General features: G+C 44.3%; 6 protein-coding genes and 1 pseudogene across 14 annotated transcripts; 3 read left to right on the top strand and 4 right to left on the bottom strand.

Annotated features, from left to right (window-relative positions):
* The first annotated feature begins 723 nt into the window (after window positions 1-723).
* On the top strand, window positions 724-4,572 carry LOC4337083 (zinc finger BED domain-containing protein RICESLEEPER 1-like). Of its 4 annotated transcripts, none has more exons than XM_026024851.2 (4): window positions 724-908; window positions 1,027-1,406; window positions 1,562-3,674; window positions 4,233-4,572. In XM_026024851.2, the coding sequence occupies exons 2-3, from the start codon at window positions 1,079-1,081 to the stop codon at window positions 3,667-3,669; spliced, it is 2,436 nt and encodes an 811-aa protein (XP_025880636.1). In that variant the 5' UTR covers window positions 724-908; window positions 1,027-1,078; the 3' UTR covers window positions 3,670-3,674; window positions 4,233-4,572. The 4 variants fall into 4 exon arrangements, with proteins under 4 accessions (XP_025880636.1, XP_015635957.1, XP_015635956.1 ...); XM_015780471.3 differs by having other exon boundaries at window positions 987-1,406; window positions 4,260-4,572; XM_015780470.2 differs by having other exon boundaries at window positions 987-1,406.
* A 728-nt stretch (window positions 4,573-5,300) lies between these two features.
* LOC4337082 (NDR1/HIN1-like protein 13) lies at window positions 5,301-6,278 on the bottom strand. The gene has a single exon (XM_026024853.2). The coding sequence runs from the start codon at window positions 6,122-6,124 to the stop codon at window positions 5,456-5,458; it is 669 nt and encodes a 222-aa protein (XP_025880638.1). The 5' UTR covers window positions 6,125-6,278; the 3' UTR covers window positions 5,301-5,455.
* A 2,545-nt stretch (window positions 6,279-8,823) lies between these two features.
* On the bottom strand, window positions 8,824-13,456 carry LOC9267450 (peroxidase 1-like). Of its 3 annotated transcripts, none has more exons than XM_066309464.1 (5): window positions 13,322-13,456; window positions 12,015-12,117; window positions 10,450-10,638; window positions 10,059-10,227; window positions 8,824-9,437 (listed from the first exon to the last, which is right to left on the bottom strand). In XM_066309464.1, exons 2-5 carry the CDS (start codon window positions 12,051-12,053, stop codon window positions 9,025-9,027), a joined length of 810 nt encoding a protein of 269 aa, XP_066165561.1. In that variant the 5' UTR covers window positions 12,054-12,117; window positions 13,322-13,456; the 3' UTR covers window positions 8,824-9,024. The 3 variants fall into 3 exon arrangements, with proteins under 3 accessions (XP_066165561.1, XP_066165560.1, XP_015635958.1); XM_066309463.1 differs by lacking the exon at window positions 12,015-12,117 and adding an exon at window positions 10,727-10,824 and having other exon boundaries at window positions 13,322-13,445; XM_015780472.3 differs by lacking the exons at window positions 12,015-12,117; window positions 13,322-13,456 and adding an exon at window positions 10,727-11,014.
* Window positions 13,457-13,543: 87 nt separating this feature from the next.
* Window positions 13,544-16,043, bottom strand: LOC136356047 (pentatricopeptide repeat-containing protein At3g20730). Of its 2 annotated transcripts, none has more exons than XM_066309462.1 (3): window positions 15,743-16,043; window positions 14,758-15,645; window positions 13,544-14,598 (listed from the first exon to the last, which is right to left on the bottom strand). In XM_066309462.1, exons 2-3 carry the CDS (start codon window positions 15,380-15,382, stop codon window positions 13,544-13,546), a joined length of 1,680 nt encoding a protein of 559 aa, XP_066165559.1. In that variant the 5' UTR covers window positions 15,383-15,645; window positions 15,743-16,043. The 2 variants fall into 2 exon arrangements, with proteins under 2 accessions (XP_066165559.1, XP_066165558.1); XM_066309461.1 differs by having other exon boundaries at window positions 14,758-15,686; window positions 15,911-16,043.
* A 598-nt stretch (window positions 16,044-16,641) lies between these two features.
* On the bottom strand, window positions 16,642-19,301 carry LOC4337080 (polyubiquitin 3-like). Of its 2 annotated transcripts, NM_001402436.2 has the most exons (3): window positions 19,235-19,301; window positions 19,048-19,144; window positions 16,642-18,094 (listed from the first exon to the last, which is right to left on the bottom strand). In NM_001402436.2, the coding sequence occupies exon 3, from the start codon at window positions 18,092-18,094 to the stop codon at window positions 16,949-16,951; it is 1,146 nt and encodes a 381-aa protein (NP_001389365.1). In that variant the 5' UTR covers window positions 19,048-19,144; window positions 19,235-19,301; the 3' UTR covers window positions 16,642-16,948. The 2 variants fall into 2 exon arrangements, with proteins under 2 accessions (NP_001389365.1, NP_001389364.1); NM_001402435.1 differs by lacking the exon at window positions 19,048-19,144.
* A 436-nt stretch (window positions 19,302-19,737) lies between these two features.
* Window positions 19,738-22,251, top strand: LOC4337079 (APO protein 4, mitochondrial). 2 transcript variants are annotated; one of them, XM_015778460.3, is made up of 3 exons: window positions 19,738-19,987; window positions 20,149-20,437; window positions 20,790-22,251. In XM_015778460.3, exons 2-3 carry the CDS (start codon window positions 20,181-20,183, stop codon window positions 21,514-21,516), a joined length of 984 nt encoding a protein of 327 aa, XP_015633946.1. In that variant the 5' UTR covers window positions 19,738-19,987; window positions 20,149-20,180; the 3' UTR covers window positions 21,517-22,251. The 2 variants fall into 2 exon arrangements, with proteins under 2 accessions (XP_015633946.1, XP_066166247.1); XM_066310150.1 differs by lacking the exons at window positions 19,738-19,987; window positions 20,149-20,437 and adding an exon at window positions 20,466-20,681.
* Window positions 22,252-23,213: 962 nt separating this feature from the next.
* LOC4337078 (uncharacterized) lies at window positions 23,214-24,167 on the top strand (annotated as a pseudogene).
* The last annotated feature ends 1,319 nt before the right edge of the window (window positions 24,168-25,486 follow it).

Raw genomic sequence — 25,486 nt, 5'->3', positions numbered from 1 at the left:
TGAAGTACAATAAACCTATTGGACCTAGATATATGTTTGTATATAGGTGTATTTTATCGGCATACTCAATATACACGAAGGCAAATGGGTCATTTTCATGCCCCTCCATATTGGCAATGTGACATGTCCTACATATGCTAAATTGGCAATATGTAAAGATTTACTCTTCAATGACATTTTTTGTAATTTCATCCAAAAAGAGTGGCATCTCAATAGTCTAGTTGTAAAAATCGAACTGAACCAAGGGTTTAACCAAATAAACCAAAACCAATGCCTAGTCCGAAGATATAACTGACTTGAGAAAAATCATTTAAACCCAGATGGTTTACTACATAACCGAAGGAAAATTGGGGTGGCGTAGGGATTGAACCCCCCACGGTCAAGGCCCATGGGTTCTTTCACAACCTTACATAACCCTTAAATATTTTCATACCAAAAATGTATAAAAAATGAACGCATCGTATTTTAGACCTAACCCTCAAATTTTCTAATCAAAATAGTTGGGCTCGTTGCTACCTCTATTTGCATACATGCGTGCGCACCTGACTATTTAGGTTAGTTGCTATAATGGTTTTAGAAAACGAAACAAATATATATTTTATGTTGATTATTAAACCAAAATTCTCTCAATAAAATATATAATTTTATTATTTTATTATTGAACCGATGGTTGAACCGGTGAATCGGTGGATTCATTCACCGGTTCGAACACCGGTCGGGTTTAGAGAGGCAATCCGCCGCCGCCGCCTGCGCCGATCCCCATCCGCCCCGCGAGCGAGCAGAGGCGGCGCTGCCGCTCGTCCTGCTGCTTCCGCCGCATCCACATCCTTCGCCGCCGCCGCCGCCGCCTGCGCCGATCCCCCCATCCATCCCGCGAGCGAGCATCCTGCTGCTTCCGCCGCATCCTGGTTAGCACATCCTCTTTCCCATCTCTCCCTCTCTCTTTTTTTTTATCGAATTTGCGTTAACCCTAGCTTCTGTTGCAGAAATTTGGCTTAACCTTGATGTTTGTTTGTTCCCAAAAAGTTTGGGGGTGTTGAACTGAACCCCCCATGCCCCATGTTAGATCCGCCCATGAATGGATCATGATTCACTCCAAAACACTATGGAGCATCCTGTTCCTGGAGAGGAGCATGAGGAGGATAACAGCATGAAAGTGGATGTGGCATTTGATGGAGTGCACAGCCCGTTCCGGTACAGGCACAAGAAAAGGTCCAAGGTTTGGGAGGAGTACAAGCCCATCTTTCTGAATGGGAAGGTTCAGTTTGCGGAGTGTCTCTACTGCCATAATCGCCTCAGCTGCAAAGATTCCAACGGCACAAGCCATCTATGGCGGCATCAGAAAATCTGCCCTGGCAAGGAGGAAGCGGCGCAGAGGCGACAGAAGGATTCCTACTTCCCATGCGGTATACCATTCTTGCCTATTCTGGGTTCATTCATTACTCAATAGTGTAGATAAGTTAACATTGGTGTGGTTTAGGATCTTGAGATGTAGATATTCCTTTATAAAGGCGATTTACCTCAGGAATATAAATAACGTTTCCATATTTTATATGCACAGTTTTGGTGAATGAGAACGATCCAGTTTCACCCCACGATCCGGTCAATGATGTTATTACAGAGACGCTTAGTGATATAAACTCGGTAACACCCAGCGGTAACAGATTCACGTCAAAGGTGTGGAAGGAGTTTACACCTGTCTATATTGAGGGGAAACTCCAGGCTGCAGATTGCATTCACTGCCAGAAGCGCCTCAGTGCGAATAAGTTCGGGGGGAGAAGCCATCTGAGTCGACATCTTATAACCTGTGCAGGACGACGTGGACGTGGAGGGGGCCAAATTCATCAGAAGGGTTTATTTTATCCTTCTAGCGTGCCTAGTTTGAAGTCCAGGGTGCAAGATGAGCTCTCACCTGCCTTGACAAATGGGAAGGTTCAGATCGCAGAATACTCTAGCAAGCTTCTGAGGGCAAGTAGCTCTGGTGACTCGACCCCTAAGCCCATTCGAGTGGTACCAGCAGAGCATTCCGTGCCGACTCCAGATTATACAAGCCTGATGAAACAGAGGACCTCATTTGTGACCACTCCAGCTGGTCAGGAAACATCTGATCCAGACCTAGTCGGGATGATAGCTTTGCATGGTTATCCTTTGTCAATTGTGGAGCACGAAGAAATGATGAGATTTGTAAAGAAACTCAACCCTGTGGTCAATTTAGTCTCTCGCAATGCTATGGAAGAACATTGCTTGACACTATTTCAGAAGGAAAAGGAAAATATAAAGGGTAAAATTGCACATTTTTCCCGACGTGTCTCTCTGTCAGCAAGCATCTGGACTCCTGATGGACCTGAGACAACAGTAAATTACCTCTGTTTGACAGCACATTATATTGATGAAGACTGGAAAGTTCATAGGATAATAATAAAATTTGGAATGTTTTGGTCCGCGCCTGCTGATTTGGAAAGGATGATACATTGTATGGAAGCCTGTGTCCCAGAGTCTGAGAGCGGATCATATAATGTCATATTGGATGCCATTAGAGATTGGAATCTTGATCAGAAGCTTTTAAGCTTGACTTCTGTTGGTGAAGTTAGGGGTGACACCAATACTTCATTGCTAAAGGAAATGCTTATAGAGAAGAAGTGCCTTCCTATTGGAGGGACGCTATTCAATGTTGCCTGTGTGGACTATGTCCTTAACAGTATTGTTTTCAAAGTGCAAGCAGATATACTTCGTCTTGTTGGTGACATAGTAATGGATTTTTTAGTGTCATTGACCCAGCAGCAGCTTCTGGAAGTTATTTCACAGACGGGTCTAAAGTGTCCACAAGAAGATGCTAAGTGGTGGCACAAACTTTATTTTAGACTTGAAGTGCTTTTGCATTTCAAGAAGTCATTTCCTTCTGAAGAAAGGGTGTCCCCAGAAGATACAAAAACTGCTGAGTCCGTTTGCAAGATTTTGAGGACAATTTATCGTGTCATTGAAGTTATTTCCAGCCCTAGCTCTCCGACAGCAAATATATATTTTAACGAGATATGGAAAGTCAGGACAGTTTTGCAAGAAGAAGCATTAAATGATCACAGAGAAATAGCTACAGTGGCTATGGTGATGCAGGAAGCATTCAATGAGTATTGGCAAAATTCATATTTGTGGTTGGCCATACCTGTTGTGCTAGACCCTAGATTCAAATTCAGTTTCATTGAGTTTCGTCTGAAACGAGCTTTTGGAACAGATTCGGCAAGCTACCTATCTGTAATACGTGAAACAGTCCGGGAACTCTTCAATGAATACTGCCATTCTTTGAATCAGGCAAGTGATGTTGTTTCAAACAGTGAAGCTTTGTGTGCAGATGATAATGATTCGTTGGAAGATTGGGATCAGCATCTCCATGAACAAGCAAGTCGTCAGCTATCTTCGGAGCTTGATGATTACCTTGAAGATGGTTTAGTTCCTAGAAAGGATGATTTTGATATTTTAAACTGGTGGATGACTCATAGTACTAAGTACCCAACACTTGCAACTATTGCACGGGACATCTTAGCCATGCCAGCATCTGCTGTTCAATCTGAAGCAGCATTCAGTAGCAGTGGACCAGTAATTCCAAAGCACCAGAGTACATTAAACATCAGAACAATCGAGGCACTTGTTTGTACTCGAGATTGGATGAGATAAAACTGGTAAGATTCTATAAATTGCTACTCAGCTCCATCCTATCTTTGTGATTTTGGTAGTGTGAACACACTGTGATTTAGTCCATGTTTTCTTATTACCAGAATCTTGTTTCCTTGTTTTCCTGTATTGGAAGTTTGGAACCATACTATATGATCAGATGAATGTCAGAAACCAAAGCCTACAATGTTAGTAACTTTATATGGAAGTACATATTAGAATCTTACATGTTCATGTGCAATCTTAGCAGCTACATCACTTTAGGATGTTTTAGATCATGCTTGTAATTTGTAATTGAAACATTTTGATCCCATTGGCAATCATGAATATCTTGTTCTGTGATTGCATGCTTTGGATCACTTAATAAGTTTGTGCGTTATAGTTTGTGTCCATATAATCATGATGATATCTCATTAGGAACTTGATTCCTCACATCTTTTTGCTATATGCTCTTACATGACAAAAGAAGGTCGCTGTTGAAATTTCACTTATTAAATCAATGCAGTTCTGGTATATCCTCATCCAATCTATTCATGTGCAATTGCTTGAAAAATGGTATGCTGCAGTGAACTGTTGAGATGGGTTGCATGCAGCTTTCGCCGGTGGAAGATTTCAGGCAGTGTATGATGGTGCTTCTGACCAAGGATAACCGCTCTGATGATCGAGCCCCAACATGGTGTATCAAGCATTTGGGAGCTGTTAAACTTCATTTCAGTCGAGATGTGTATGCATATAAATGTTACTCCCATCACCCCATGCATTTGCCTGGTGTAGTGCAGATGTATGCCGTTGTTTAGCCAAAGTTCAGGTCAGCCCAGAGCCTTAGGTCAAGTAGGAACTAGGAGTTGTACGACGAGAATGTTGCAAATATCCTCTGTTATGAGCAATTAATCTGTGTTATGTGCAGCCTTGTTTACCTGCTTATCTGAATTGTTTGAGGGTACGTAGGCAATGCGTGTTGCTGTCTGGTCCTAATGGACCGAATTTAGGATGTGGCCCACTATTCAGCACTATCCCGTAAAGGTAAATGTTGTTTAAAGGCCCAACAGCTGAACAGCATAACCCTCATAGTTTATTAGAGAATAAAAATTAATTTATAGGTAAAATTTGTATATATGTGTTTTTATAACAACTTAAAAACTAATACTGAAAAAAAATTATGTTGAACATATTTAAAAATCAACTTCAAAATTAAATTTGAAAATTCAAACTTGACTTTTCATTTAGCTTGCGATGGGCTCTAGCCTCTGGCTAGCATAGCATGCCATGTCTGGGAGGGGGCTGGCCCATTGGTCAGACACAACTGAGCCTTCTTTTTACATGGGCCGGAATTGTAGGCCCATGTACACAGCCCACAAGGCTATTTTCTGGGCCTCTATCCTCCTCCACGCCGGGGAGCCTTCCGTCGATGAGGCTCCCCGACGCGCTCCTCCGCCGCATCGCCGTCAGGAATGGATAGTTCCAAAAACCCATCGATTTACCACATGTTCCATTAATGTAAATAATTCTACATGCTAATGCTAAAATTTAATTTCTACTCCCTTCGTATCATTTGAAGTGCAGCCATAATTTTCCACACTCAACTTTAATCATTCTTCTTATTTAATTTTTTTTAAAAAAATTAAAAACATAAGTTATGAATAAAGTATTATTCATGTTTTATTATCTCATAAAAAAATAATTATCATATTTTTTTTCAAATAAGACGAAATATTAAAATTGAGCATGAAAACTCATAATTGTACTTAAAATGGGACGGAGGAGTAGCTAAGTAGCTAGCTAAATTAAGCTAGAAGAAGTCGATGCCGCATCGCTTCTGCTGGAACTCCGGCAGCAGCTGGCCGTCGGGCCCGACCACGACGTCGCAGGTGGCGTGCACCGGGTGCCAGTGCGACCCCCAGAACGCCACGCGCACCCGTATCCTCGACCGGACCTTCACCGTGAACGCCACGCCGCCGCCGCCGCCGCCCGCCGCGGCGGCGGCAGCGTCCCTCGCCATCATGTCCGTGGCGGCGCCGGCCGGCACGGCGACGCCCTCGAACCCGACCGCCGACGTGCCCCTCGGCGGCTCGTACAGCGGCCCGCCGGTGAGGTCCTTCCCGTCGACGACCACCTCGCCGTCGCCGCGGTACTGCACCGACATGTACACCCGGCCGAAGAAGAAGGCGAGGTCGTGGTTCGGGTTGTGGATCGTCAGCTGGCCGGAGAGCGCCACCGGGCCGCCGCCGGACTGGACGCCGGCGGCGGTGAACGCGGCGACGTGGAACCGCGGCCGGTGGGGGCGGACGACGAGGTAGACGACGAAGAGGAGCACGCCGGCGACGAGGAGGAGGGAGAGGAACCACGAGCAGAGAAGCTTGGTGCAGCGCGTCAGGTGCGGCCGCTCCCTCGGCAGCGGGCGCCGGATGCGGCCGCCGGCGATGAAGCCCGCGGTGGCCGTCGGCGGCTGCGACGACATGGCGGCGTATTATATATACGTGTGCGGCGGCCGGCGAGCTTCGACGACGATGGGATGGAGCTCGTTGGTGCAGCAAAGCATGGGCGGCAAAGCATCGCCGGAGAAGATGGAATTCGGGAGAGGTTAAGGAGGTGTGTACGCGTGTACATACGTAGAGGTTGCATGGCAAGTTGGTTTTTGGGTTTCTTTTGTTGCGCGTACATGGGCGATTCTTTGAGGAGATAGCAAGGAACAAAAGGGGTAGCAGTGGCCGGTTTTCTTCGTGTTTTGGTTCTCTAATCTCCTACTTATTTTATTTGAAAACTAGCATGGTGGCCCACGCATATTGCGCGGCTAGCATCATTATATTTTCTGTCATATAATAGCATATATGTTTTCTCAATGTATTATTCAAATATATTAAAATGACTACATAATTTTAAATTTTGTACTACCTTTACAAAACTACTAATGTATAATATTCATATTGTATTTTATATATGTGTTAGTTATTAATTATTTTTAATATCAAATTTTAGTTATTTGTAAATTATATTCCTATATGGACTCTAGGCTCTTCTTTCAATATTATTTATTTTTAATTCTGAACTTTTATTATTTATAATTGTATTTCTATGTGGACTTTAAACTCATCTTTTAATATTCTTTAATTTTTAATTTCGAATTTCAGGTACTTCTAAATTGTAATCTTATATTAACTTTAGACTCTTCTTCCCATATTTTTTTAATTTCAAATTTTAGTTATTTGTAAATTGTATTTTTATACGAACTCTAAACTCTACTTTTAATTTTATTATGTTTATTCCGAATTTTAGTTAGTTTTAAATTCCTATATGGACTCTATACTCTACTTCTAATATTCCATATTTTTTAATTCCTAATTTCTATTATTTTCTTAATTGTATTTTTATATGGACTCTATACTCTACTTCTAATATTCCTTATTTTTAATTCCGAATTTCTATTATTTCCTAATTGTATTTCTATATAGACTCTATACTGTACTTCTAATATTTCTTATTTTTAATTACGAAATTATATTATTTCTATATGGACTCTATGCTCTACTTCTATTCCTTTTTTAATTCTGAATTTCAGTTATTTCCTAATTGTATTTCTGTATGGACTCTAGTCTCCTCTTCTAATATTCCTTATTTTTTTAATTCCGAATTTCAACTATTTCTAAATTATATTTCTATATGGACTCTAGTCTCCACTTCTAATATTCCTTATTTTTTAATTCCGAATTTCAACTATTTCTAAATTATATTTCTATATGGACTCTGCCTTTTCTTTTTCTTCGATTAATGTGAGAATTTCTAGGCCATGAGAGCGAACGTGGAGGCTTCCTTTTCTATTTCTTTAATAATATAATAGATTTCATATTAGTAAAATATTTGTGTTTGATTACATGGAAGCTAGTGGCACGGCTAATCAGGGTTTGCAATTTTGAAACAGGGGCTTTTGCCGGTGGGGCTAAAGAACCGAAATCACCGAAATTTCGGTATTTTTAGGCCGATTTTTTTTTGAAAATTTGATGTACTTTGGATGAATTTGAATAAACTTTTACCAAATTCACAAAAAAAAGAGAAAAAAACTGAAAATTTCAGGAGATATATGTGCTTGCTGGTGGGGGCGAAATTACCGAAATTTCCAAAAATTCGTCCCGAAATTGCAATCATTGCAGCTAATAGTGTTTTCAAAGATCAACTAGTTTACAAACATCGATGGTAATTCGTAGTGCAGATGGCCGCCCAACCTGCCCGAGAGTTGCCTCCATCATTTGGGATCTAAGTGCGCTCGCCTAACATACGTGGAGAGAAATAGAGCCCGACAGTAAAATATATCACTCAATTTCTATTAAATACTGGAGGTGTGCAATAAGGAGTGTTAAGATTTCGGGCAACTAAATTTTTCAAAAATTTAAAGCGGGTTTCTCACCCTTGGATGATATATATTTCAATGGCTCTCATCAATCCTCTATTATTTATTTAAAAATGACTCTTCTTTCATAGATAAAAGTTTAAACAACATTTTTTCTAACATAAACATGAAATAAATTTGCAATTAATATTACAAAATTACCGGAAAAAATGTTCAAACTTGGATAAGCATAAATCAAAACCATTTACAAAAAAAAAATGTAGTTCAAATGAACTTAAATTACACGTAGCACTATAATTTTAGGCTTAGCAATGTACAATTTTGGGTGAAAATTTTCAGACAGTTCAAATCTAGCAAATACATGTTTCTATTTCAATTAAGGCCAGTAAATTAATACTACTATACAGGTAGATGTAAAAGTTCTGTTGTTACTGCAGATGTTGATAGTATGGCGCAAGGCTGGAAAGTGATGAAGAAGCGAGACTTAAGTTTGAGAAGTTGACCGAGTAGATATGCCACCGTATGTACACACCATGTGGAGCTAGCTTAATGACTTGGTATGCTTCTTCCCCCCTGGCTAGGGTCACTCCATGAATATCCACTTCACAAAGTAAACTTTTCTGACCAAATGGCCAGCGAGCATATTTCGGCCTCAAGTTTCTTCTGCAGCCGACATGACTTCTTGCTTGTCGATACTGCTATAATGCAGAATCATAATTAGCCCAATTCGTTTTTTGATTTCTCCATTTCAATCAGTAACACTTAACACCCAAAATCATACAGTTGCTGGATAGCGGTACATTACATCACAGTACTTATCAAACATGTAACACCGAAGGCATTACGCAACATTTTATTTCCTTGAATGAAGCAAATAGTTTACTTTGATTGTACATCATAATACAAACAAAGGCATAACAAAACATATTTCACAATAATTCTACATATACCAAGGAATATCAAACAGCTAACACTTCAGACAAATGCAGTTCAGCGGTTGTATATATATTTGCAGCCTAATTCACAAAGGCACAGTGCTTCCTGATCTCCCCCTGGGCGCCGGTGAGCACCTGCATGTTCCCCATCTTCACCATGGACGCCGCGAAGTCGGCGAAGAACTCCGCCGGGTAGCCGGCGACGCCGGCCTGGCGGAGGATGTAGCCCCTGGTGAAAGGGTCGAGCATGAGCGTCTCGTCGGAGGTGAAGAGCGCCCTGCCCCTGGCGATGTGCCTGTAGTAGCTGGTGTCGAACGTCCTGAAGCTCCCCGGGTCCATCTCCACCAGCGTCGTCTTGTCGCCGGGCTGGCACTTGCTCTTCAGCCTCGGCACGTAGTACTTGTCCAGCGTCGGGTCGGCCATCATCATGCCGCTGAAGTTGTACAGCCGGCTGGCGAAGGATGAACAATGGGAGGTTCCAAGAGTGTGCCCACCTGTGAACAATGTGTCACTTCTCAAATTGCATATGCACATTTGTGATGAGTTCTTGGTAATTAAACAAGTTTGGATTGCAATTTTGCCATGGTTTTGAATCTCTGGCTATAGCTGTTTGAGAAGAGTCTTAGCCACTATAGCTCCATTAAGTTCGCTATAGCTGTTTGAGAAGGTCAATCGCTAAATATCTTAACCCGCTATTTAAAACCATGAATTTTGCAAGTGCACAAATGAGTATGGTGCTGAACAGGAAACGATGTTTTGACCACTCGAATAAAGAGCTATGCTGTGTTTGAGGATAAAGTGGTCTTGGTCTCCTGGCTTGGTTCTGTACTGTGCCATGTGATTAGAACTAAGAACCACATAGTTTTGTACTTCCCATTTTGTTGACTTGGTATGCGCATATGATACCTTCCTTTATTAACAAGTTGTATAGTAATTAAATAAGTGATCACCTTTATTGGAGAATGCTACTGGGATATATCGGGATCAGCAGAGTGTTTAAAAGGAGCACAGGCAACAGAACCGAGAGTTGCAACTTTCAGTAAGTACAGTATAAATCATCTAGGGAGCTAGTCTATGAAGATTAAACATTGAAGTTAGTGAAGAATAGTATATACCTAGCAGAACCACCTGATCCTTTGCGTCAAGGCCCTTTGGGATGAAGAATTGATACAAGTTCCGCGTGGCATCGAAGAAGGGGGGAGGGAGGTTGTTCACAGCATCATCCTTCACTGATCTTGTCCCATCCCTCCGCCCAGTTGGAACTTCCCAGTGAGGCCCTTTGGTCTGTTGCACAAGGGAAGAATAGGGACTTTTCTCAACTATAGTTCTAGTTACTGTAAGCAGCAAGAAATCCAATAGCCACGTAGAATATGGTGAAAATCAAACTGTGTGGTTTTCCACTATTGTCGGCCTAAAACAGCCAATTCTCACCACTTAGCCAAACTATACTAACTTTTCTAACTAAAGAATGAACTAAGATTAATGAACATGGAAGCTAGTTCTTACCAAGAAGACAACATCTCTGGCTACCAGAGCAAGGATATCAGCACAGGACACAACTCCAGGGCAGGCTTGCTCCAGCTTAGCTTTGACACGGTCTATTGTGCCAAAACCTCGCAGACTGAGGTTTGGTATTGATTCCTTCTCAGATGGTGATCCTGGTGTGCTATCCAGAAGTATAGAGCCATCGCAACCCTGCAAAACACATAGAGGCACATAGCTTAGTAGGATAAACTCAATTCAAAATCAAAACAGCTCAGAGCATGGTAAGCAGTATGCATACATTCACAAAACAATCATGGAAATGCATGCGAAGTAGAGGGCCTGCGAGACTTGGAACTCGGGATATGATCTTGGTCATCTCATCACGAACAATGACCTCTGCTTTTGGACATGTGTATTGGTAAAAGCCAATGTTTAGCCCTGGTGGATTGGATAATACTAAGGAGAACTGTAGGACAAGAGAAAGGACAAATCCGAAGAGGAGTCTGTAAGGCATGTTGTGCATGACTACTGTGGAACCACTGCCTATGATGAAAGAGTTGCCTTCTATGATTGTTGAGGCAAATTATAACTTGCAGCCTGCTTTATAGCTCAGTTGCTTAGGTTGTACTATAGTAAACAAGTGACATAAACCATTTCCCACAGCTTCATTTTATTTTTCCTAATGCAACAAGCAGATGGTCTAAGACTTGGAGATCGAGATTTTACAAGCCCTATGAGTTGTGTGCATGTACTTCAATTGAAGAATACGCAAGTCTTGGATCAGGCATCTAGATAGTATTACCTGGTAATATTGCATAATTAGTTGGTGGTGGTCATCCTTCGTGGCTTGTGCACTTGTGAGTAATACAGGCTCTTGTATTGATGAATAGGTCACGACATGTTGCTAAAAGGTAATACTCTCTAGCTGTTCTAATTTTTTATTTTAAATATTATATGGGTTGAATTTATTCTGGTAAAGAAGTTCAGAAGGATTCAAAGATATGAGATAATATATCAGTTTATCCGTTGTCGTTTGTTCCAGAGGAAATTGTGTATGTTCATGCAAAGTGGAAAAGAAAGAAAAACAATCCATTTCCTGTTTTGTTAGTATTTAAGGGAACCAGGGAATATAATATGGTTGCCTCGCTATGACATTATCACTGCTAGTTTCTCTTGGGATTGCATCTGAACACTAAAGGAACTGCCCATAATAATTTCTTAACTGGCACCAGTCAGTTAAAGTAAATAATATCAAAGCAACAACCCATTGTTTGATGAAATCAATCTTCTTCCTTTGAAATTAAGTTGAGAAAAAAAAAGGTTGCATGACAGTTGTGCTCGTGTCAATGAAGCAAATCAAGGGAGAAAAGTTAGAAGAGAATCAACATGATCACTGCTAGCTAATTATTGAATGCCAAACGGGTGCAGAAGCATCTCAGGCAATGTGCAGATACTTCATTTTGAAGCAAAATTTAGGTTTGATCAAGCATATAAACACTCTAAGAAAGATGAGAACATGATGTGCAAGTTATGGAAAAAGATTCTCTATGTTTGAATAAAAAATGCAAGAGTTTGTGTAAGTAAACCTTCAGTGAATCCCTATCATACTGAGAAAATCGGTCCATTGGTCAGATATTAGTTGCAGCCTTTAAGTTAATAAATAACTGCTGGGCTCAAGATAACCTTCCGCTGAGCTCTCCAGAGAATAATAATAAAAAAAAGGTGAAAACAAGTCAGGAGTAGTGAACAGAACCAATGGTGGACACCATAGTGCGTGGGGGTACAGATGCACCCCTAAAACTTGAAAAAACACCAAATATATAGGATTACATGTACGTATACAATGTGCACTTAGATAAGAATCCCAAAGTGTTAAAAATTTTGTATGTAATACATGTCAAACTTTATTTTTCTTTATTTTTTTAGATTCCATTGGTCTTTATAGGGCATATTTTAATTTGAAAACAAAAATTCAAGATTAAACATTGGCCATTGATTTCTCAGAATTATATTCTTAATAGCTATAAAGCCAATATTTTGTGAACGCACTTTGAAATATGAATCTATGGGCACAAATTTCACATTAAATATATATTAATTATATTAATTTGATTAATTGCTGGTCAAAATATACATAATTTGACATTTTGAAATTTAAAGATGCCCTATAAAAAATCAATGCAGGTTTTTTTTTTCTGTCTGTTGTAATGGAATCATGGAATTTTCTCTATCAATATTCCATACTATCTACTAGTGCATCATTACATCTTCACCCCTATTGTCAAAATCCTGCACCACAGGAGATAACAATGGTTTAAGTGTTCACTACCACATGGCTTGGGCAATGTATTCAATTACTCTTGGAGTAACTGAAAAGTGATGTCTTTTGGTTGTTCAAGAATTCAAGTCTAAGACATTCACAGCAGGTAAAGAAATTTTTAGTTGACCTAGCTCAAAATGTGTGCTTCACTCAAACAGCAAGGGAGTGCAGGACAGTTTTGACCATGAAGTTGTTCAACAATGGTGGACATTGACAAGTTCGACCTTTTCCATAGGAATTAAACAGTACTCCAATTTTTACCTCATGACTTGTTCATGCACATAAGAAAAAAAATGCCAACCCCTTTAGTCATGTTCAGCAGCAACTCACAGTCTAGTTAATACTTAATAAATGTTTTCTACGATATTCTTATAGGACATCAAAATTGCTTTTAAAAGAGAAGGGTTAATATCCCATAATTATTCTGTCTAATCAACGTTATGTGACTTGCAAAAACACATCTACAGTCCTAAACAATTATGGGACTAATTAAGATTTAAAGCACAGTAACAATTCAGAAAATTATTTATCAAGGAAAGTAACCCACAGAAGTCAGATGAACAAAAAACTTACACTGAACGAACATGATGGCAGGTGAATTTGTGATAGGTCAATAGGTCATGAGCTATTCACTGTTTAACTGAACAGGCAGAAATTGGTTAACTCTGGAGTCTGAACTCTGAAGTGTGTTGCGGCTTGTCAAAGTGGCCCAGAATTTGAGGTTCATCTGATGCATCTATCAGTGGCTAAAAACTGTGATACAAATTTCTTGCAGTGGAAAAGTTTCTGTCATATTCAGATGACACTGAAACCAACTTCCTTTCCATCTGTTGTTTCATCTATTACTTCTCTCGTCCTCTGTGCATCCTCCCATAGACTACATTCTGCATACATGTTTGCAAGAACAGCATAGTTTACAGAACTCCCAGGATCTATACTAAAAAGGTTCTTGGCTGCAGTTTCTCCAAGAAGCATGTTTCCATGCAATTTACAGGCTCCAAGCATTGCACCCAGCATTGATGAGTTGGGTTTTAAGTTTGTCTTCTGGACAAGTTTCCATGCATCTTCTAACTGGCCTCCACGAGCAAGAAGGTCAATAGCAGAGCTGTAATGCTCAGCTCTTGGATCAATACCATACCTGCTCATCATGGAAGTAAAGTACTCCATCCCTTTGTTTGTCAAACCACAATGACCACATGCAGATAGAAGAGAAAGGAATGTCACATCGTTTGGCCTAACACCATCTTCCACCATCCTATTAAAAAGAGTCACAGCATCTTCTCCAGAACCGTTTCTTCCACAGGCAGTAATAAGTGACGTCCAAGAAATCACATTCCGATAGGGCATTTCATCAAAAGCACGCTTGGCATCTGAAAATTCTCCTGCCTTTGCATACATATCAACCAGAGCATTGTCCAATGCAATATCACCCATAGGCTGCTTCTTGCACATATATGCATGAATTTGTGTCCCAAATCTTGCAGAAGCAACGCTTGCACAAAGGCAAAGCACTGAGCTTAATAGAACACCATCAATCCATAAACCCTTCCGATGAATTTTACAGAAGAGCTCCATTGCATCTTCACTGTAGTTTCTATCCATGGTGTACCCACTGATCAGTGCGGTTGATGACACGAGATCTGGTTCAGAGATGGAATCATATATCACTCTTGCGCTGCTCATACTCCGACATTTTGCGTAAGAGTTGATAAGTGATCCGATGACAACCTTTTCATCCCAGTAACCCAATTTGATGATGCAACTGTGAATTAGCTCAACATTGACAGCAACACCGACTATTCCACATGCTTTTAGAGCACTTCCAAGCGTGTAATGGTCAGGAATCATCGCTGTCAATTATTTTGATGTAAAAAAAAGAAAGCACTTTCAATTTTAGTGCCAATACCATCAGCAAAAACTACCTTGCAATTTCATGCTAGGACATAATAGGCAGCATGATTACAGGAAAAATGCTCAAGATTGTTAAAGCAAAAGGAGGGACGGCATACCTTCTTTCAGCATTGAAGAGAATAATCCAAGCGCATCACCGTCATGCCCGCGTTCCACAAACCCCCTGATCAGGGCATTCCAGGACACCACATCCTTCTTCCCCATCTCCGCGAACAGCTGCCGCGCATCCTCCACGGACCCGCACCTCAGGTGCATGTCCATGAGGGCGCTCTGCACGAACATGTCGCCCGCAAACCTCCCCTTGGCAGCGCACGCGTGCACCTGCTCCCCGCTCCTGGCGCACCCGGCCCCCGCGCACGCGCTGGCCGCGCTCCCGTACGTGAACTGGTTCGGCCGCGCGCCCGACGCGCGCATGAGCGCGAACAGCTCCAGCGCCTCCCGCGGGCGCCCGTTCCTGGCGTAGCCGGAGACCATGGCCGTCCAGGACACGACGCTCCTGTGCGGCATTCCATCGAACACCTTGCGGGCGGCGGCGACGTCGCCGAACCGCGCGTAGAAGATGACGAGCTTGGTGCTCAGGTGCAGGTCCGGAGGAGAGGCGGACGCGGCGGCGACCCTGCCGTGGACGGACTTGCCTTGCCGGAATGCGCAGGAGCTGATGCAGCACTGGAGCAGGGAGGAGTATAATGGGGCGGTGGGTTTCGCCCCCATTAGGAGCGCCATTCGCGCGCGCTTTTCTCCCTCCTCGGAGCAATTTTGATCTCCCGAGACTCAACAATTCATGAATTCATGAATTTATGGCAGGGTTTGGCAATCCAATAATATGAGCACGAAACACACCAGGAGCAAAAATCTGAATATATTTAGATTCAGTTCTACTAACCGGCAGTAGAAATGAGCAGCTGCAAATATATTTTTCATGCAAAAGGGCTAGAAAACTGAACTATACAAAGTTGGCTTCAATCCATAAATCCAATAAAGGCCTTCTGAAGAATCAAATTCAGTCATACCACCATCAGTTATCCATCTAGCACATGAAAATCAAAGTGTGAAAAAAAAGGTGATTGGATAAATTAAACGTACCGTTATGATTCAATAGCATAGAAGAAAGATTAAATGGAGAAGAAGAAAAAATGGAGATGAAGAAAAAATTATGTGCTTTTGCAGATTGGAAAGCAGACAAAAGGGAATGACCAAATTTTTTAGGCTGAAGAGAAGAAGCAGAAAGAGATAGGACAGAGGGGACGACACCAAAAACAGTTGAACTGCAGCCGCGCAGGGACGCTGGTCGCTGGAGCCGGCGAAGGAGCTCCTTGGCGGCGGCCATGGCGCCGACGGACGTGGGTGGCAGCGGCGGCTGGAGTAGGACGCGATGGTTGGGATTGGGGAATGGCCGAATGGGCCCTCAACCATTTTTGGGCCCAAACCAATTTTTTTTCAATTTTGCTATATCTCACTCGAAAGATTTTTTCTTATCTCTCACTCGATTTTCTCACTTAAATTTACAGTGCATTTTCTTGTAAGTTACAGTGTAATTTATGAAACTTACATTGTAACTTTTGTAAGTTACACTGTAATTTTTGAATCTTCGCATGTAAATTTTAAATTTTGTATTGGATTTGGTCTTTTTCTTTTTTATTGGATTTGGTCTTTTTCTCGAGGATATGGTAATTTAGTGTCCATTATGGTGTTTCTTAATTACTTTTTACTTTTTATTATATCTATCGGATTTTAATTCAAAGATTAAAAATCTGTGTGATACGATCATCAAAATCTGTGTGATACGATCATCAAAATCTTTCGAAAGATGTATAGGTACTCCCATTTTTTTTAGGCACCAAACCGCACCAGCCCAATTGTGAAATCAACCAACACCATTAGAATTCCAAGCATCAGAAGCCGTAAAGACTGAAATGCGCATGAAATCAACAAACATACCAGGATAGATAACCAAACCAACATCGACACCCCAATTCCAAGCATCAGAAACCGTCAAGCGCAAACAGATTGATCAACAGGCACGCGCAACAGTGGCCGGTTACGACCATGTGAGCAATGCACAAACAGAATCTCATCTCGGATCAAACATCTCAGAAACATTAACAGAAGTAGAATGATAATATCATCGATTGGTACCGATGCACAGTGAAGCAAATTGTACTAGTATGGATAATAGTATCAACACAACTTAGGGACTCTAAACCAGAACACAACACAACCATGACACGATGATATGACAGACGAGCGGCATAGGTATAATGAAGTCCAATGCTGCACCACAGCACACGCTCAGAGACCACCACGGAGGCGCAGGACAAGGTGCAGGGTGGACTCCTTCTGGATGTTATAGTCGGCAAGGGTGCGGCCATCCTCGAGCTGCTTGCCGGCGAAGATGAGGCGCTGCTGGTCTGGAGGGATGCCCTCCTTATCCTGGATCTTGGCCTTCACGTTGTCGATGGTGTCAGAGGACTCAACCTCCAGAGTGATGGTCTTGCCAGTGAGGGTCTTCACGAAGATCTGCATACCTCCACGAAGGCGCAGGACAAGGTGCAGGGTGGACTCCTTCTGGATGTTGTAATCTGCAAGGGTGCGACCATCCTCAAGCTGCTTGCCAGCGAAGATGAGGCGCTGCTGGTCTGGTGGAATACCCTCCTTGTCCTGGATCTTGGCCTTCACATTGTCGATCGTGTCAGACGACTCAACCTCCAGGGTGATGGTCTTGCCGGTGAGGGTCTTCACGAAGATCTGCATACCTCCACGAAGGCGGAGGACCAAGTGCAAGGTGGACTCCTTCTGGATGTTATAGTCAGCAAGGGTGCGGCCGTCCTCAAGCTGCTTGCCAGCGAAGATGAGCCGCTGCTGGTCTGGTGGAATACCCTCCTTGTCCTGGATCTTGGCCTTCACATTGTCGATCGTGTCAGAGGACTCAACCTCCAAGGTGATCGTCTTGCCAGTAAGGGTCTTCACAAAGATCTGCATACCGCCCCGGAGGCGCAGGACAAGGTGCAGGGTGGATTCCTTTTGGATGTTGTAGTCTGCAAGGGTGCGGCCATCCTCGAGCTGCTTCCCAGCAAAGATGAGACGCTGCTGGTCTGGTGGGATTCCCTCCTTGTCCTGGATCTTGGCCTTCACATTATCGATCGTGTCGGAGGACTCGACCTCCAGGGTAATGGTCTTGCCGGTGAGGGTCTTCACGAATATTTGCATGCCTCCACGAAGGCGGAGGACAAGGTGCAAGGTGGACTCCTTCTGGATGTTATAATCCGCGAGAGTACGCCCATCCTCAAGCTGCTTGCCAGCGAAGATAAGGCGTTGCTGGTCCGGAGGGATGCCCTCCTTGTCCTGAATCTTAGCCTTCACATTGTCAATCGTATCGGAGAACTCAACCTCCAAGGTGATGGTCTTGCCAGTGAGGGTCTTAACGAATATCTGCATCTGGAAGAGGCAAGAAAGGATTGGAATTAACATAGGTAAAAAAAAGCAGCTGGAGAATAAGTTGGCACCAGATCCTACGATATCGGTACTGTCAGCTCAAAATAGATGAACATATCAATCACATCATACTACACTACAATTGGACAGCATCATTAATCATAAGAGCGCTGCTCACAGCTCACACCACATCAACAAGCAACAACCAAAAATATCTTCAGATAATAACAAAACTGACATAAGTAACTACAGGACAACAGATCTATGTAAGAACACAGAATAAAGCCACCTAGTTCTAGCATCTGACAGATTTGATTTGCACGAGTAAAGCAAATAAAACGGGTAAAAAAACACAGTACAACATCAGCACTACAGTTCAACTAGGCAAAGAGCCAGATACAATACAGATTAAATTGACCTTAGAACCCAAGCTCTACAGTTCAAGTAGGTGTACACGATACAGATGTAATTCTCTAACCCAGCTCCACACAATTCCAATCCAAATCCAGGGGAAAAAAACTAAGAACACAATTCCAATCCAAATCCAGAGGAAATAAACTATGTGTCGCCTAACTCAACCTAAAGATTTTAACCTAACGAGCTATTCATCTATTGGAACAATATCAGAACAATCCCATCCGAACTAAGCACAAATAAGTAAAACTAAATCTGATCACAAAACTCAAACTATGTGGCAGGATCAAAACATAACTGTGAACTACTCTTATTATCCATCATTAGGGTAATATATCGAAACAATCCCCATCTGACACATCATTAGGGTAATATATCGAAACAATCCCCATCTGACACATCATTAGGGTAATATATCGAAACAATCCCCATCTGACAGAACAATCTCAAAACCAATCCATCTATTAGATCGATATAAATAACACAGATCCCTACCTCGATTCTCACGAAACCCTAAATCAATGAGAGATTAAGAGGATTACCCTAAAATCGCACGAAACCGTAACTCGATTAAGAGGTGGATCACCCTAAAATCGCACGAAACCCTGAGAGATTGAGACTAACTCGCACGGGATCCTCCTACGCTTTCCACCACGAGCATCAAAATCGCGAGATTAGACGGGCACCACGAGAGATTCGAGGATTAGGACGAGGTGATTGATTAGTTACCTTGACGAGGCGATTAGAGAACGCAAAGCTTCGCTCCCCCTCCCCTTCGGTCGATTCGACTCGCTATGCGATTAATGGAGAGAAAACCTCTCTATATAAAGCGTGGGCAAGGCGGTGCGAGGCAGCATCCGGTGCGGTCACCGCCACGCGTACGGCCCAATGGCAGCACCACACGTGTCCATGTAGTTGGAGGCGCGACACGTGTCCGGTCCCGGTACGACCATCCAGACGGTGCCCGGAACCAACTCCGCGTCAGGTCATGCCGCCTCTCTTTGACGAAGTCGGCATGCCTGATCAAGACCGTACGTTTCCGATCCAACGATCAGGAAACATCGTACTTGATCTGCTATAAGCTGCGTGTGGGCCTTAATAATCCTCTGGGGAAATATTTGTGGGCTGAAATGAACGGGATATTGGGCCTAGACAAACCAGGGCCCATGAATTTTACGGCCCAATAGATTGTTGAGACCTAATTGGCTAAGCCCAACTCGCGCACTCTGACCAACCGATCGGAAGTTCGCGTCCACGCCGCCCTGCTCCTCCGTCGCCGCCGGCTCGGCGGCTGACCCCCGCGCCGCCGCACCAGCTGCGCGCGCGCGCGCGCGCGCCCCCACCACCGCGGCCTCTCCCTCCCACGCGCAGAGGGCACGGGCAGAGGCCGCCGCGGCGCCGTACTCGCCGGCGCTTCGTCGGCCTCGGCCTCGGGTCGAGGCCGGTGGCGGGGCCTCGTCAGATCGCCCCCCTTCCTGTGCAGTAAGTATTTCCCACGGACCCAATATGGATTCGTTGTTCTAATCGATAGCTGCTATCAGAGATGGGTTCTTCTGCGTGATTTACCTGTTCTTCACATCCTCTGTCGATATGGGGTTGGGTGGGGTTCGTTTCTTGCGCTAATGCAAGATTTGAACTTGCAGGCGTGCTCTGCTGTGTGTGCGTGTGTGTGGCAATGGCGTTGATGCGGCGGAGAGTCGGGGGCTACATTTGCTCGGAGCTGTGTGGCTCGGTTATGAATCAGAGGCTGTACTCTTCGAGGGTGGACTGGAAGCAGCTTCGGCCTATGATCCTCAAGAGGATAAAGAACCGGGCAAAGGAGTATCCAATCAAGCGCATGATTCCAGTAGCGGAGGAGGTAGTCAAGGCTAGAGAGATTGTCACCAAAGGTGTCTCGACGCTGCTTCAAGTTGTTCCCATACATTCATGCAAGTAAGGGCGAGAAATGTGGAATTTTTATGTATTTGTCTGTTTGTCTTAACACTTGGGGAAGATAGTATGGCTAAACAAGTGTTTTATTTGTAGTAGATCAACTTCAATTTAGGCATGCACTAAAAATGTTCCAGAACATCCAGAAATGGGGCAACATTACAAGATTACCAGTCTTCTATAGATTACCGTTGTTATTGTGTACCTTGATTGCATATAGCCATGATTGCTTTTCTTGCCATGCCAAGTTAAGAGCAGCTCTCTCTGATGTGCATGTTTGATATCATTTTCTTGATTCCTGTCCTAAAATATTATTGAATCTTTCTAACACCTTGTGTTTCTATTCTCACTGAAGGTTTTGTCCCGAAGTTCATATTGGAGCTGTAGGGCATGAGATGCAATCCTGTCATGGTTTCAAGCGTATGATCAAGAACCAGCCGCATAAATGGGGTCCAGGATGCTTGAATGACATCCTTATCCCTGTTGAATCCTTCCACCTGGAAAACACGTTCCAGGATGAGATAAAACATGACCAGAGGTTTGATTTCCCTCGTGTCCCAGCGGTACTCGAGCTCTGCCATCAGGCAGGTGCAGATATACCTGATGAAGTTTGGCATAGGAGTGGCACGTCATCTGCAATAGTCAGAGAAAATGATGAAAAACCTGCTGCTTTTTTGCCAGAAGAGCTTAGATTCATAGGTCAGAGGACAATAGAAGCATGGGAAAGGCTTAGATTAGGTGTGACAAAACTCCTATTGGTTTACCCATCCAAAGTGTGTGAGCGTTGCTCTGAAGTGCATGTTGGGCTGTCAGGGCACAAGGCCAGAATGTGTGGGGTATTCAAGTTCGAGGGCTGGCGTGGTAAACACAAGTGGAAGAAAGCCGATGTGGATGACCTAGTTCCTCCAAAGATTGTTTGGCACCAGCGACCTCATGATCCACCGGTTCTGGTCGACGCTGGGAGAGACTATTATGGTCATGCACCTGCGGTCATTGAGCTTTGTATGCAAGTGGGCGCAAGAGCACCCCCAAAATACCATTGCATGATGAAGGCGCAAGGCCTAGCACCGCCAATTAAATGAGGCCAGGGGATCTAAGGAGTTGATTGCCAAATTAGATCAGCACCATGATGTTATACAGGAATTGTACAGATCAGACATCAAAAGACCAATGCAGAGAAACTCCAAGGTTGCAAATGTTGTGATTTTGCCCAAGACATTAGTTCTTTGAAGACTGCATGTTATCAGAATTCAGGAGGTCAGAACTAACACAATTATTTATACCCATTGATCTGAGTGAGAGCCCTCAGATGATAACAAGGGAAAATTGTTTCTGTGGACAACTTCGTGCATGGTAATTTATCGACTATCAGCATTGTTAAGTATTCAGAGCGATTACTTTGCTGCCCTTTCATTTGTTCATCCTCCATCATTTGCCAAGAATACGGGTGGAAGGGCTTTATGAGCCTGCTGTTTGGTCTTCTTCTCCTCTGCTTGACTACTGTAACATCATTGGTTTCTGCTGTTTTGTGTAAACTTTCTCACATTACCTAGACATCCTTATAGGCAGTTCTGTTATAAGTTAGCCATGTAGAGACGCCTTGTTGCAAGCTGCAACATATGGTGTGGAACATCACAGAGGAATGTAATATCACTTGCTGTATTGTAAGCCCTAGTCAAAATCCCTCCTTGAAGCTGTAATCTGTGTACAGATTTTTACCTGGGGCTCCTTTTGCTGTGCCAATAATTACAGCCACGTTGGCTGATTTTTTTTTTCTGGAGATAAATGAATGGATGGTGAAGTTTTTGTTCTTTGTATTTGAAGTTGAACATTACCTCGAGTACTTGACCCCATATGTTGCTGATGTTTTTTCAGTTCAAGTAATCTTGTCTCTCTATGAATGCATCATTCTGGAAATTAAAGATTACTTGGTTGGTATTTGATGCGTCTAACCTGTTATTAAATTTTCTCTGCAAAACGTGTCACTCAATTGTACTTCTTCCGTTTCAAGTTATAAGGGAACTGTTCACTTTGATGCAAAAAAAACCTTACCAAAATTTGGATGCCAAAATTTTGGCAACTTACCAAAATTTTGGCAGGATTTTTTATATAGTTACCAAAATTTAGCAGCAAACTAAATGTAGCCATTTTTTTTTGTAACTTTACCAAAATTTGGTAAGGTTGAAAATGACATCAAATTGAATAGGCCCAAGATGTTTTTGATTTTGGTCAAAGTCAAAGTATTTTAAGTTTAACCAAATTTATAGAAAAAAATAGTAATATTTATAACAACAGCATAGTAATTGAATAAATTTTCATAATATATTTTTCTTGGATTAAAAATATTATTATATTTTTTCTATAAAATTAGTCTAATTTAAAATAGTTTGACTCGTAACCTGAAATGTATGGAGTACCATGTAAACACTTTTTACCGTATGTGGCCGTAACCTGGAAGGAAACATTAGCAGAATTTGCAACCGACATGATTTCCTTGGCTACCAATCTTCCTTCTGCGCGTGCAATTTTGGTACTTCCGTCAGTTCCGTGTCGCCGACGTACCCGGATAGAAACCGTGAGAGCCAAGTTTGGCAGCGGCGTACGAGGAGGATTCTACTCGCGACCTGGGTAGTGGGGACCGTAGATGCGCCGTCGGACGGCCGAGATCACGCCACGTCTAACAACTTATCCGACGTGGACTCCACGTACGACTTGGACTCCTCGGCTTGAACCTTTCGCGTCCCCTCATAAATACACGCGAGGAGGCGCCCCCTGATTCGTGCAATGCAAAAAACGAACGCGAAGAACACGAATCCTCCGGCGATCTCGAGCGCAACGATCCCCAGAGCCAAGAAACCCGCCGCTGCCGCCGTGTCGCCGTCGTCGAAGTTGGCGAGCAGCAACAAGGTCACCAAGGTGTCGCCGCCGCCGCCGCAGTTGTCCGCGCTGTGGGCCGCCGCCTCGTCGTCCGACGAGGAGGAGGAGGCCGTCGCCGTCGCCGTCGCCGTCGTCCCAGCGCCGCCGCCGCCGCAGCCGGCGAGCAAGAAGGGAAAGTACGTCAAGGGCCGCGCGGCGTCCAAGAACAAGTACCTTGTCCCCCGCCGCGGCGAGGAGGATCAGGCGGCGGAGGGCGGCGGGAACAGCGGCAGCAAGTTGATGTCCGGGGCGCCGGAGGAGTTCGGCCTGCCGGCGGGGACGTTCGACGCGTTCGCGGACGCGGAGGGGGAGGACGCCGCCGCGGCCGCGGCGCCGGCGGCGACTACGTGCACGTCCGCGTGCAGCAGCGCAATGGGCGGAAGACGCTGACCACCGTGCAGGGGATCGGCGGCGAGTACAACTACGCCAAGGTGCTCCGCGACCTCAAGCGGGAGCTCTGCTGCAACGGCAACGTGGTGGAGGACAAGGAGCTCGGCAAGATCATCCAGCTGCAGGGCGACCACCGCAACAGCGTCTCCGACTTCCTCGCCAAGGCCGGCATGGTCCGCAAGGACAACATCAAGGTCCACGGATTCTAAGTCCAGAGAGATCGTATATCACTTGGGTTTTAGTATAGGTTCTTAATTATCAGTTTTGATTAGTATAGGTTCTGGTTCAGTTTAGCAGTGTGTCGTGTCTGCCGTAATGGCTTGCAGTCGTCAGGTTGATCATGTTAAGCCTCATACTTCTTTTCCGTATTGGTGTCAATGGATGATTTTAAGTATATCTTGTTTGCTTACTGTTCTCTGAATACGTACTTATCCTTGTGATGCTCTGCACTTTGCAACTTGTGACACAGATGATTTTTACTGGTGACAAAAAAAAATTAAATACTGAAAATATCGCTCTGAACAAATTTGTTGGTGATACAAACAAGTCAATAATTTCAGAGATCAGCGTAGTCGAAGTCGTCGTCAAAATCTTCGTCGTACTCTATCTCACTTACGTGGCTATGATAATGTGGTATTGAGCTCCACGGGCTGTCGTCGAGCACGCTCCGGAATCGGCTCCGTAGGAACGTGACGGCCTCCCATGCCGCCATCTGCTTCGCCTCCTGCACCGACGACCCGACCTGCGTGAAACGCAAGCAATCGCGGTTGAGAACGTTGACACTCACGGTTACGGCATGGTAGTCGGCGGCGCCATCATCATCGGCCTCCGTGGTCGTCGTCGACGTCGTACGACGGCGGCGGCGGCTAGCGCTGTAATAGTAGGTTGGCTCTTTGGTTGCTCCCATGCCGTTGATGACCTCCCATAGCAGCAGCGTGGCTCCGAACTCCGTCACCGGCGGTGGCACCATGCTGGCTTCGACGCCCAGGTAGCGCTAGCTGCAGCATGATGCACTCCCATGGCGACGACGGCTTATGGGGTTTTTGCTGGTATCTACGGAAGCAGCTGGTCCGCATGTCGTACGATTGCACCGACCGCAATGCCCAGGAGGAGCTGATCACCGGACCATCACCGGCGGCGACGGTGACCACCATGTTCCTCTCGTCGTCGACGTACCAAATCTGATTCTCGGTGATCTTGCCGCCGGCGCCGGACGACGTGACATCGAACGCTTGGCAAGAAGCGTCGCCGATGAAGAGCGCGTGGCCACGCAGCCTGGGGATTCTCGTCAGCCGCGTCTTCTTTCGCCAGGATCCCCACGTCTCGAGTCGTGCTCCTCGACCACGTACACCTTGAATCTAGATGTGTGGTAGCGCGCCGCGGCGCGGCCGCCACCGGTGTCGGGGACGCGGGCTCTGCCGAAGTCTCTGGAAACTACTAGAACCTTCCCCATCGTGTGGCAGGCAACCAGGTAGAACTCGGTGCGGCCAAACGCCGGCGCCTGCTTGTCGACATGCGTCCACCGCCACTGGTCGCTGGGCAAGTGCGAGTAGTGCTCGATGTCCGCGTCGTCGAAGGCGAAGATCTCCTCCGCTTCGGTGACGGCGTACAGCTTCCCTTCCAAGAACACGATGTCTTGGATGTAGAACACCCTGCTAATGTCCGACCAAGCATTATCATCATCATCGGGATGATGTTTCTTCTTCTTCCTCCCCGGGAGGTGGCAGACGAAGATCTTGCCTAGCC

This window comes from Oryza sativa, chromosome 4 (genome assembly GCF_034140825.1).
Source record: "Oryza sativa Japonica Group chromosome 4, ASM3414082v1".
Classification (NCBI taxonomy): domain Eukaryota; kingdom Viridiplantae; phylum Streptophyta; class Magnoliopsida; order Poales; family Poaceae; genus Oryza; species Oryza sativa.
The sequence above is the reverse complement of the archived record's forward strand: the minus strand, read 5'-3'. Positions and strand labels throughout refer to the sequence as shown.

Coding starts and splice junctions, on each gene's coding strand:
- LOC4337083 (XM_026024851.2), top strand. CDS start 1,079: ATGGATCATGATTCACTCCAAAACACTATGGAGCATCCTGTTCCTGGA. Junction 1,407..1,561: donor GGATTCCTACTTCCCATGCG/GTATACCATTCT, acceptor TTATATGCACAG/TTTTGGTGAATGAGAACGAT.
- LOC4337082 (XM_026024853.2), bottom strand. CDS start 6,124: ATGTCGTCGCAGCCGCCGACGGCCACCGCGGGCTTCATCGCCGGCGGC.
- LOC9267450 (XM_015780472.3), bottom strand. CDS start 10,951: ATGCACAACATGCCTTACAGACTCCTCTTCGGATTTGTCCTTTCTCTT. Junction 10,639..10,726: donor TCCATGATTGTTTTGTGAAT/GTATGCATACTG, acceptor TGTGTTTTGCAG/GGTTGCGATGGCTCTATACT. Junction 10,228..10,449: donor CCAGAGATGTTGTCTTCTTG/GTAAGAACTAGC, acceptor CTTGTGCAACAG/ACCAAAGGGCCTCACTGGGA.
- LOC136356047 (XM_066309462.1), bottom strand. CDS start 15,382: ATGGCGCTCCTAATGGGGGCGAAACCCACCGCCCCATTATACTCCTCC. Junction 14,599..14,757: donor CTCTTCAATGCTGAAAGAAG/GTATGCCGTCCC, acceptor AATAATTGACAG/CGATGATTCCTGACCATTAC.
- LOC4337080 (NM_001402436.2), bottom strand. CDS start 18,094: ATGCAGATATTCGTTAAGACCCTCACTGGCAAGACCATCACCTTGGAG.
- LOC4337079 (XM_015778460.3), top strand. CDS start 20,181: ATGGCGTTGATGCGGCGGAGAGTCGGGGGCTACATTTGCTCGGAGCTG. Junction 20,438..20,789: donor GTTCCCATACATTCATGCAA/GTAAGGGCGAGA, acceptor TTCTCACTGAAG/GTTTTGTCCCGAAGTTCATA.